At 40.9% G+C, this 12,077-nt stretch overlaps 1 protein-coding gene across 3 annotated transcripts in view; it reads left to right on the top strand.

Annotated features, from left to right (window-relative positions):
- LOC126482285 (clavesin-1-like) overlaps window positions 1-3,797 on the top strand; it is a 230,726-nt gene extending 226,929 nt beyond the window's left edge. For all 3 annotated transcript variants that reach the window (XM_050106280.1, XM_050106276.1, XM_050106277.1), the window contains one exon: window positions 3,538-3,797. In XM_050106280.1, coding sequence (XP_049962237.1) covers window positions 3,538-3,662 — 125 coding nt within the window. In that variant the 3' untranslated portion in view covers window positions 3,663-3,797. The remainder of the gene's footprint in view (window positions 1-3,537) is intronic.
- Window positions 3,798-12,077: the final 8,280 nt, after the last annotated feature.

Raw genomic sequence — 12,077 nt, 5'->3', positions numbered from 1 at the left:
ACAATATTTTTCTTATACAAACTGCAGGCATACAAACAGATGAGGACAATTTTACTGATTTTCGCACTCAGGTTTCCACGTAATCGTGAACTATTTAACATCGTAATCGTAGAAATGTGTTCCACACACACATATGCTGATCGAAATACACACATCAAAAACAGTTTTGCATCACCCCGATTCCCAGAACTCCTGAAGATATACGTTGACTGTGGATATTGTATCACAGATACAGTCCCTTTCACTGTTCAGAGATGCCACTGAACCAGTCCAAAGATGTAAACAACTTTGCATGAGCAGCTCCTATTAGTAGGCGGGGGTCCGAAGGCCGATCAGTTCCAGTCATTCCACCAGAAAGGGAGTACACGGCTTGTGTTATCTGTAGTTCAACCATACCTAGACGGTCAGTACCGCGGTTCGATAGCGTCCCCATGTTACTTTGAGCCAGAATGGGCTCTCAACAAGGGAAGTGTCCAGGCGTCTCGTGGTGAACCAATGCGATGTTGTTTGGACATTGAGGAGATTCAGAGATACAGGAACTGACGATGACGTGCCTCGCTCAGGCCGCCAAGGGCTACTACTGCAGTGGATGTCCGCTACCTACAGATTATTGCTCGGAGCAACCTCCACAGCAACGTCACCGTGTTGAATAACGCTTTTCGTGCACCCACAGAACTTCTTGTCACGACTCAAACTGTGTGCAATAGGCTGCGTGATGCGCTACTTCACTCCCGACGTCCATGGCGAGGTCCATCTTTGCAACCACCTCACCATGCATCGCGGTACAGGTGGGCCCAACAACATGCCGAATGGACAGCTCAGGATTGGTATCACGTTCTCTTCACCGATGAGTGTTGCATATGACTTCAACCAGACAATCGTCGGAGACGTGTTTGGAGGCAACCCGGTCAGGCTGAACGCCTTGACACACTGTCCGGCGGGTGCAGCAGGGTGGAGGTTCCTGCTATTTTGTGGTGGCATTATGAGGGACCGACGTATGCGGCTGGTGGTCATGGATGGCGCGGTAAGGGCTGTAAGATAGGTGAATGCCATCCTCCGACCGATAGTGCAACCATATCGGCAGCATATTGGCGAGGCATTCGTCTTCATGGACGAAAATTTGCACTCCCATCGTGCACATCTTGTGAATGACTCCCTTCAGGATAACGACATCGCTCGACTTGAGTGACCAGCATGTTCTCCAAACGTGAACCCTATCGATCATGCCTGGGATAGATTGAATAGGGCTGTCAGTATGGACGACGTGACCCACCAACCACTCTGAGGGATCTATGGCGAATAGCCGTTGAGGAAGTGGACAATGTGAATCAACAGTGCCTTGATGAACTTGAGGACAGCATGCCACGACTAATACAGGCATGCATCAATGCTAGATGACGTGCTACTGGGTATTAGAGGTACCGGTGTGTATAGCAATCTGGACCACCACCTCTGAAGGTCTTGCTGTATGATGGTACAACAAGCAATGTGTGGTTTCCGTGAGCAGTAAAAAGGGCGGAAATGATGTTTATGTTGATCTTTATTCCAGTTTTCTGTACAGGTTCCAGAACTCTCGGAACCGAGATGATGAAAAACATTTCTTGATTTGTGTATTATAGCATTTTTGCAAACTCATTGTGGAAACGTGGAACCATGCCTAAGGAAAAGAATGTAGGCACCCTGGGCAGTTTTAACTTAAACCGATTTGTCTTCAAATCGGGAATCGGTTTGGATATTAATGATCTACATCAGCAGATGCACAGGGGCACTTTCGACTGAAATGTCAAACGGTCTCGAAAACAGATGTGAGGTTAGCAGTGTCCAAAAACGTTTTGGAAACTGCACTGGTAATTATTACAAGGCCGTAATACATTCTTCAATCCTCAAGTTAGTAAACCTAGGGAAGTGGTCTTTGTTACTCTCAATTTGTCCTTTGATTTTCCTTTTAAATGCATCCCCTCATAATGAGGATCATAATCTTAGCTGTGCATTAACAAAAACAAAAAAAAAAAAAAAAAAAAAAAGAAAACATTATGACTCAACTTCACATGGTGAATTAATAACCACACCCTACACATAGATACCAAAGTTAAATACTGACACTCTCAAGCGTATTTCATCACTGAATTAAAAGCCAAATATTTTCTTAAAATAATATTACCGGCGCTGCATCTCTTAAAAATAGTTGTTTAACTATCCTTAAAACTTATTAATGATAACTGCAACCGCCCTGACTCTATTAGGGATCAGTCAATCCAGAATGAATACAATTCAAGGACTAACCGGTGGGATGTCCATTTTTCCTTCACTTTTTTTCACAACGGCGGGCATACACGAAGTGCTTCTCCAATGCGATAATATCACTGGCACAAAATGATTTTTTTTAAATTATTATTAAAATGAATTTTTCCCACTTGTCTCCATAATCCCATCCCTCACAACTCTTTAATATTCATCATTCTAGTTTTAATTTGGAAGTAGTGTTTTTTAATTTGAAATTAATATTTTAATGGGTAATATAAAAGCTTACGTAGCTAGACCATTAAAACGGTCTGTGGGAACACTTCCAAAACGATGTAACACATATCTGTTGCAGTTGAGTTCACAATTTACTCGAAGACTGCAAAATGCAAAATGAATTAACTACTTAAGTACAATTACTGTGACTCACTGTTAGAGAGCCTTTTCTTCTAAAATTGTATTCTTCGGTATTTGTCATTCTTCCGATATCACAGAGAAGGTCCAGAATTATTGAGCCACTTTACTGGCAACAGAGACATAATAACTGAATGAGAACTGACAAGCACTGCTTCAAACAGTTGTAAAGGTTATCTTCATGGTAACTCTCGTGAAAATGTAGCCCTTATGACACGTTTCAGCACAACAATTTTGTGAATCAGTGTGTTCTGAATTGTTAGGTCAGACACTTCTAAGAAATAGATAACGATGCTTGTTAGACTTACAAAACTCATTTCGAACTGATATCCAGAGCAAAAACTGCTTTGCACGGTTTACCCAGCATTACTAACAGTTACGGAAGAAAATTAACACTTGTCTCCTCAAGAAAATACAAACAGTGCTACGTAACGACTTTGATAATAACGATGTCTCAAATTACTTCGTACGTACATACAGGAAAGCTACTGAATACCAGAGTTAGCAGCACTCCGTCTTCAGGCCACAAGTGGCCCATCGGGACCATCTGACGGCCATGTCATCCTCAGGTGAGGATGCGGATAGTAGGGGCGTGTGGTCAGCACACCGCTCTCCCGGTCGTTATGACGGTTTTCTTTGACCGGAGCCGCTACTATTCGGTAGAGTAGCTCCTCAGTTGGCATCACGAGGCTGAGTGCACCCCGAAAAATGGCAACAGCACATGGCGGCTGGATGGTCACCCATCCAAGTGCCGGCCACGCCCGACAGCGCTTAACTTCGGTGACCTCAAGGGAACCGGTGTATCCTCTGCGGCAAGGCCGTTGCCATGAATGCCAGAGTGCTTGTGTAAATTTGAAAGCTGAATTGTTCTTTCTGTTTCAGACAAACTTTTGGATATGGTCAACCGTGAGTGGCTTCTGGAAAAGGACAAGTACATGTCAGACGAGAGCAAACGCCCCCCCGGAGAACCGCTATGGCGACACCTACGGAATCGCAGGCTCGTTTAAAAAATTGTCCTTAGACTGAAACACAACTCTTCTTTTCAAGATAGAGAGACTACATTTATGTACACGTGTATATACCGTACGGGATTACCTGTAGCCAATAATCTGAAATAAACCGTTCTCTACTAAATCTCTTAATACTAGTTTCATTTTACTATTTTTTAGTTTACTCTTTTTTTAACATATTGTTTGTATCAATACAACGGCTTATCACTAAGTTAATCATCTTCTTCGAGACTACGACGAACTCTTCTACAGGTGTTGAGCACAACTGCCTTTCTAGAGTTCCCGACAGTTCGAAGGATACAGTTTTAGTTTCTGTAGAGCTTCACATTGTGTTTTGGCATAATGCTAATGTTCGATATTACCTCAAGGACTGTGTGTATAGACTTGTGTATACATATGCTTGTATCATTCTTATTTTTTCATGTACAACGGTACAATAAAACAGTGTGAAATAGTGTCTGATTTACCAGATACGAAGCAACAGTATTTTCACTTTTATTTTGAGGCTGTCAAGAATTTCTTGCTTCTCTCTTTTCCAGTATCACAGTTTTCTGTATAAACTGCTGTAGGGGTGCACAAAACTTTGGAAACACCGAACACGCACCGCCTTACCGCGGCCAGTACGGTGTGGGAAACCCAATGGCCTTCAAAACAGCTTCCAGTCGTCTTTGAAAGGATATAATCAGCTTCTCTATAGTTTTCAAGACAATCCTGTACCATTCTTCCTGTAAATTGTTGACCAATTCGGGTAACTATGAGAGAGGCGGAGATTGACCACGCACACTTCTCACAGCCGAACACCAACGCATAATAATGGTGAGAACTGGTGGCTGTGGTACATCTACATCTACATCTGCTCTGCAAGCCCCTGGCGGTGTGTGGCGGTGTAGCCCGGGGAGAAGCAATAACTCATCCTTATATTCACTAACCCAGTCCTGGACACTGTAAGCTGTGTGCACAGGTGCACTGTCGTCTTGGAATGCAGCATCGCCATTGAGGAGCCAACACTGTGCCATTGGATGGGAGTGATCAGCAAAACTGTCCAAATAATCCTTGGAAATTGTGCGCTCTTGTTGAGTAACCTACGTGGCTCATGGAATACCGCTATTTGGCCGGCCACGTCATCACCGAACCTGCACTATGTTTCATTGTTAGCGCGTAAACTTGGGGAGAATTTGGAAACATGTGAAATAAGAACCATCCCAACAAATGACTTTCTTCCATTGCTCCATATTCGAAGTTTTATGTTGCACTTCCAAACACACAGACGTGGAACTGGCCTTAAACACACAAACACACACACACACACACACACACACACACACACACACACACACACACACACACACAAACTTCCAAGGAGACATCATAAAGACATTCATGATACCTTGTAGTTGTTGACAACTGCTAATCGATCCCTGCTCTTTGAAAGGCAATGTTGACACTGCCTCAGTCGTTATAACGATATTCATTTGATCATCAAAATGAGATTAAATCCTCTTAATGTATGTATGTATTAGACATGCGGCATATCATAGTATTGTGGAAGAATCAAATAAAACATGCACACAGTATGCGGATTGCCTTTACGACGTCATCAGGTCATTCAGTATAATAGTAGTTGATAATTAAAAAGTAACAGCATTTTAACGCTTGTGAAAATCTGTGCACTTCAAGTGTAGTACTGTACGTTGGTTGTTTACAAGGTAACACTCGCGGATCTTAAGCTATAAAAAAATAAAAACGCTTTAACTCTGAAGCTGTAAAAAAACAAGCTTGCTTTCATGGACTCTGCTCCCACTCCTTCAGCCAAATCACACTCAGATGAACACAGAACTCCATCGGGCAAGAGAGATTTAATATCAGCCTGAAATCTAAGAGAATGATCATAGACATTAATACTTACGATCCCTCTGTATAGGGATGTTCATTAAATCTAATTATTTAGAGAAGTAGTCTTGCCGAACCGCAACCAAAATTCCGAATGTTTATTAAGAAAGGTCTGCAAGCATCGTGAAACTAAATGATCGGGATAATGAACTATGTGGAGTCCGACGTGGCAGACAATCTTGTATTAAAATGCAACTGTTGATTCGGCAACAGTTTTCAGAGACAATACAGCACTTGTAGGCCAACTGCAAAGGAACGTCGGGAGCATTGTGGGGTAGAAAAATACGAACTGTGGAAAAATGGGAACAGAAAATTACTGAAGCATTTGAGATGTGGTGCAAAAATAGTGCACAAGGAACGTCCACTAAAACAAGACTAATTTTCTGGCGATAAACAACCTTATTACAGACATGTACTTCGAAGCGTGCTGGAGAATGAGCAGTGACGAATGTATTGGGTCCAAACAACATTAACGGATCATGCTTCAGTAAACCCTATAGTGGTTAAAGAAGGTGACTATCGGTGCAGCACAATATTGCAATATTTAATTAGGAGGCACCCTCATGGCTAGAATAATTTCTTGCGAGAACTTAATGCTGACGAAATATTTCCTTTTATCTGTATCCTCATTGAACATATCCTGCAGGAAATTAAGAAGCAGTTGCATAGGTATTCCCCAAATGCAATGCTGTCACCTTGAACATGTACCTCTGTTCTAAAAACGGAGCACCGTTAGTATGCAGATAATCTGTGTGAAAATAGAATGTGTGAAATAGTCTGTGTGGAAACTCGACAGCTTACGTCCTGTTGCGAGAAATACATTTTCACATTTGCAGCAGGTGTCTCCATGACATTGAATGATAACATTAGTTCATGTAGGTAGTGCTTCATTTTAGCTACAAGTATCAAAAATGTATCTCACTGTTGCTTGAGAAGTAGACTGCGTTGCACATTTAAGTATATTTTTAATTTCACTGAGTAATTCCTCAACGGCAGTGAAGCCGGCGATGAAGATTATCAGAGCGGCGGAACTGGGGGAAGAGGCAGGCCTTTGTATGAAAGCACAAGACGGTAGCGTCTACTCACACTGTGGGCGGCTATAAAAGGCGTCTGTCCCACGTGTTAGTAGCGGCCTCTCATTATTCTAAGGTAAACGCTTGCATTTTTATCACGGAAAGGTTCACCTACCTTTTTCCAAACTAAACTTTTACCTAAGGCATGGTGGCAAATTTCAAAAGGAAAGCTATTCCAGGAAGTAACCAATCTTCCATCACTATTCAGGGCGGCGCAACTGGGCCTTTGGATTCTGGAGAGCCTAGAACATCATGCAAGGAATAGTCGGAGTTTCCTAGAACCTCTTCAAAGATAAGACCCAAGAGAAAACACCTAATGGGGTCTCTGAACATCAACACACTTATGAAAGTTGGAAAACTAAAACACATAACTGACACACTCAATCAACGCAAGGTACTTATATTAGCACTTCAAGAAACAAGGTATCTGGATGAAAATGCATTTGAGTCAGGTGGATACAGGAAAACCAGCTATTAAAACTCCCATAATGGGACTATATTAGGGACAGAATTTATGGCCAAGCAGCAACTTATGGAATCAATAACTAATTTTAGCTTCCCATCAGAAAGAATTTCATATCTGGCGTTCAAGTAAGGCGACAAACGACACACTATTATAAATGCACATCCATATATCAATCAACATAAAATATGTTGAAAAAGTGGAAGATTTTTGGGAAATGCTAGAATACGAAACATCCAACCTACCAAGAGAACGTTTCAAAATTTAGTGGATGACTTTAATGCAAAAGTTGGCCAAGAAATAAAATTTATATCAGTAGTTGGATATTATCCAGCAAAGGAAAGAACCAACAGAAATGGGGAAGACTCATAGACTTTTGTAAACAACTTAACCTAAAACTAATGTCGACACTTTTCAGGATACTTGCAAGATAGAAAGAAAAAGGGGGTACCATCTATTCAAAATCAAGATGAATATCACCTAGACCATGTGGCGATAACGAGTCGTAACTATAAGGAAATCTTGGATGTCAAAGTGAGGAAGGCTCTAAAAATAGACTCAGAACATTATCTGACTGAAATACAGACCAAGTTTCAACGGAACAAACCTAAACTAAAACCAAAAATATTTCCAAGAGTAAACACTAAATTTATCACGCAAAATCAAGACAAATTCTGTGATATATGCAACACGAGAAAAATGGATGATTGGTAAGAAATTAAAGAAACAGTGCTAGAGTCAGTTAAAGAAATGGGACAGCCATGGAGAAAACCAAGACACAGATGGTGGAACGAGCTGTGTGATGAAGGAATTGACAATCGACTAAAGTCATGGACAAAATGGAACAGTAGTAAGAAACAGTAATACTGGGAAGAGTTTAAAGAAGAAAGGAAAAAGACCTCAAAAATCATCAGATTAGTGAAATGAAAATATGACAATGACAGATTAAAAGAAATGTATTCAGAAATTAAAACGAACAATACTAGAAACTTCTATAAGATTTCAAAGACTTTTTAACAGGATTCCAGTCACCAAGTTTACATTTTAAAGATAAAAAAGGAAAAATGATTTTAAGCAATAAAGAGAACTGCCTAATTTTAACTGAATACTTTGAAAATCTATTACATTTTGAAGAGACTAATGACAGATTACAATTTCCAAAACCACAACATGAAAATCCACTATAGGAACCACCTACAGTAGAAGAATCAAAGAAGATTATCAAAGCATTGAAGAAAAACAAAGCACAAGGCGAGGTTGGGATATTAGCTGAAATGTGGTACCTAGGGGGCTTATCCACATGCCAGAAAATTCACAAAGTAATTAAAGACATTTGGACAAAAGGAATGGAACCCAGTGACTGGAAACAAGCATTTATCCATCCTCTCCATAAAAAAGGAGGTGCAACAGACACCAACAACTACAGAGGTATATCCTTGTTGCCAGTAAGATACAAAATACTATCTAAAGCTCTTTCAAATCGAATAGAGGACATTGCAGGATCTAATATGGGAGATTATCAAGCACTATTTAGAAAAGGTAGGTCATGTGCAGAACAGATTTTTAATTTAAAATGACAAAATAAGAATACAGTTGTTATTTTCCTAGATTTCAAGAAGGCCTACGATTCAATTGACAGGCAAACACTACTTTAGATACTTCATGAATCAGGGATAGACGAAAACACCAGGAGACTTGTTCAACAAAAGCTCGCAGATACAACATTAAGTACTAAGTTTCAAGGCGAAATTTCTGAACCACTCAAAATCAAAACAGGAGTTCGACTAGGAGAAGGACTGTCCCCAATTCTCTTAAACTTGATTTTATATAAAGTAGTAAAAACATGAGAAAGCACATTGAAAACAGTGGCACAAAGGCTGTAAGCATGGGCCAAGGAAAGAACATATTTGAAGTGAAATTTTTAGCCTTTGCAGATGATATGGCAATGATAACTGGAAACCGAGTATGTAGAACACAAATATAATACAGAAAACTTTATGAAAACAAAGTATGGAAAAATTAAAGGAGTTGATGAATTCAAATACCTTGGGGAGTGGATCCAAGTCAATAGACTGGATTACACAACAAATAAAGAAAGAATAAAAAAGTTAGAATTTGCACATAAATTAACACAAAACTACTACAATAAGAAATCAATATCCATACAACCGGACATTAGACATTGTAATTCTGTTATTAGGACACAAGCAACATATGGATCAGAGTGCCTAACATTGAATAAGAAAGGTGCATTAAGAGAACTAGAAAAAAGAGAGAGAGAAGTACTAAGAAAAACTCTAGGTCCTGAGAAAAACAGTGAAAAGTAGGTGGATCAAAGGAGAAATGAAGATTTATACAAAAATACAGAAAAGGTCAGAGATACAATGAGGAAGAGACGGCTAAAACTTTATCGACATCTAAGAAAGAATGGAAGAAACATGGATTACAAAGAAAATTTTTTATTACGTTAATAAACTGAAGAAAACTGTAGGATCGATAGAAGCAGTAAAGAAAGATGCCAACAAAATAGGTACTACAGAAGAAATAGTGAGTGACAGGAATATCTTCAGGCTACTAACAGAAAACGCAAACTATGAAGAAGATGAGCCAAAACCTCGACCCAGGAGAGTGTGGGCAGTTGAGCAGAGACGAGCAGTTGGAAAGAAAATAAAGTACAGGGATGAATAGCTGGCCAAAGTCATAAATAAAAAAAAGAGTAATTGCTTGGTTCAAACGTGATTTTTGTCATCAGTTGTGGCGTCTCGTTCAAACAACGTCAACTTAATTCAAGACGAATCCGCATTATTTATGGCTCTGGAATATCAAACAATTAAATTTTTTGATAGTGGTATATTCACGAAATGCACATGGCGTAACACGTATAAATATGGCACTAAGGGAACTTCCTCGCACTGCTGCTATAATTACTGTTAGTTGCACGCAGCAACTATGCTGATAGTTAAAGCACCAATACCTACGGCAAAATCATTTGGCACCAAAAGATTTGCAACAACTTACAATGATTTATTGACAGAAGTTTTGTAATACTTAACTGCTGTCTTAGGACTGTGATGTTTACTGTATTGGTTTGTCATTAACCACTGGTATAGTGAACGATGAATCACATCACTTGTGTTATCCCTAGCTTCGCCTTCTTTGGTGGCGGCTGTAGATGAGTGCTGAGACGCTCACTGAGAACTATTCTGATACTTTTTGACGACGGTCTAGGTACACTAACAGATAGATGGAACCATGTGTCTGGTTACAATGATGAGCTATAACATTATGTTTTTTTCGTCCTTTTAATGAAATAGGCCACTGATGTGTATCAGGGATCCCACATTCTGTTGGTAAATTTGTGAAGGAATGTGGCATTAGATACCTACGCACAGGTCATGTAATTCGCGGAAATAGCGGGCCGCTGATTTACATACTCAGTGGTGGCACCAGTTAGGACCCAGATGAATGCCCTGGGATTTACATGAGGCAAATTTGGTCCGCAAGACATCAGCGTGAGTTCACTATAATGCTCCTGAAATCATTGTAGCACAGTTCTAGCTCCGAGACACGGAAAATTATACTGCTGAAAGATGACATCGCCTTCGGGGAACATATTATGTATGGAGGGAGGCAGGTGTTTCGCAGCTGTTAGAGTGTCTTCGACTACTACTGCTGGTCACATGCCAGTGCAGCAGAATGACCCTCACAGCGTGATACTGCTCCCGCCAGCCTGCGTCCGTGGCGCGCTGCACGTTTCTAGCCGCTGTTCACCACGATGGCGTCGTTTGTGGAGACGACCACAGACCTAGTGTAGCAAAAATGTGATTCACCCGAAGAACCGACAGCTTCTCACTGTTCAACGGCGGAATCCACATGGCCAGTGCAATCGTAACTGATGATGTCGTCGGGTCAACAAGTGAACACATAGGGGTGGTCTGCTGAGGAGCTCCATTTTCAACCATGTACGATCACAGAAACACTTGTGCGTGCACCAGCGTTGTGCTATTTCGGTAGAGACGCCACACATCACCATCTATCCTACTTTACAGAGCGGACAAGCCTCCGAATCTCTTGTTCTCCGAAGAGTCGTGAACGTCCAACCATTTCGCGCCTAGTGGTAGTTTCATTGTCCTTCTACCTGTTTCCGTAGATGCTCACGACAGTAGCACTTGAACATTCGATCAGTTTCGCCATTTTAGAGGTACTCGTTCACAGTATCTGCGTAAAAAGTGATCTGTCCATTATCAAAGTCCTTACCTCAATTTTTTTCCCCATTTGCAGCCCATATCTTCGCTAGAGTGATTCCCATCCCTGTCTGTTACACTTACGTACTTTTGTTAGTGCCAAACTTGCTTGCAACGCCACTAGGCGTAGCCATGGGCTGTGATCATAATATTTTGGCTTATTTGTCTGTATTTACGTTTAACATATATATGTCTACTTGAGAACCATTTGTGTGATATGACGGATATGTAACGTAATCAGTGTCGTGTGTGCCCTCCCTGGAGTCCAACTACGCAGCGCCTGAGTAGTCGGCTGTCGACTACTCTGTGCTCGTCTATGTAGGCTGCATCCCGTATCCTCTGGAGGACACAGCAGATAATGTTGTCTTACAGCGTCCAGAATAGAGTTCTGAAATGAAAAGGAGAAATTTCACTGGTTCTTATACTGGCTTGAAACGTTTCCGTTCCTCACGTGATTGAATATTGGGTAATAACTTTGTTTTCGGTCCTAACCACAGTTATTGACTGCAGTGCTCAAGTTATGTAAGAAATGAAGTACAAGTATCTTGGGCCGGCACGCTCAGACAGCAGCAGTTCGACATTCTATTTATACATATTAAGGTCTCGGGGATCACTTTTTAGCATCAAGGACAAATTTGCCGGCTGCTCCGAGCTCACACAAAGTGCAGTCTGTTTTGGAATATGGTTTGCACCAGCTCTACGCTGTACCCAATAGATCTCTTCATCTCAGATTAACATTTGC

Source organism: Schistocerca serialis, chromosome 5 (genome assembly GCF_023864345.2).
Source record: "Schistocerca serialis cubense isolate TAMUIC-IGC-003099 chromosome 5, iqSchSeri2.2, whole genome shotgun sequence".
Classification (NCBI taxonomy): Eukaryota; Metazoa; Arthropoda; class Insecta; order Orthoptera; family Acrididae; genus Schistocerca; species Schistocerca serialis.
Note: the sequence above shows the minus strand (reverse complement) of the source record. Positions and strands in the feature narration are given on the sequence as shown.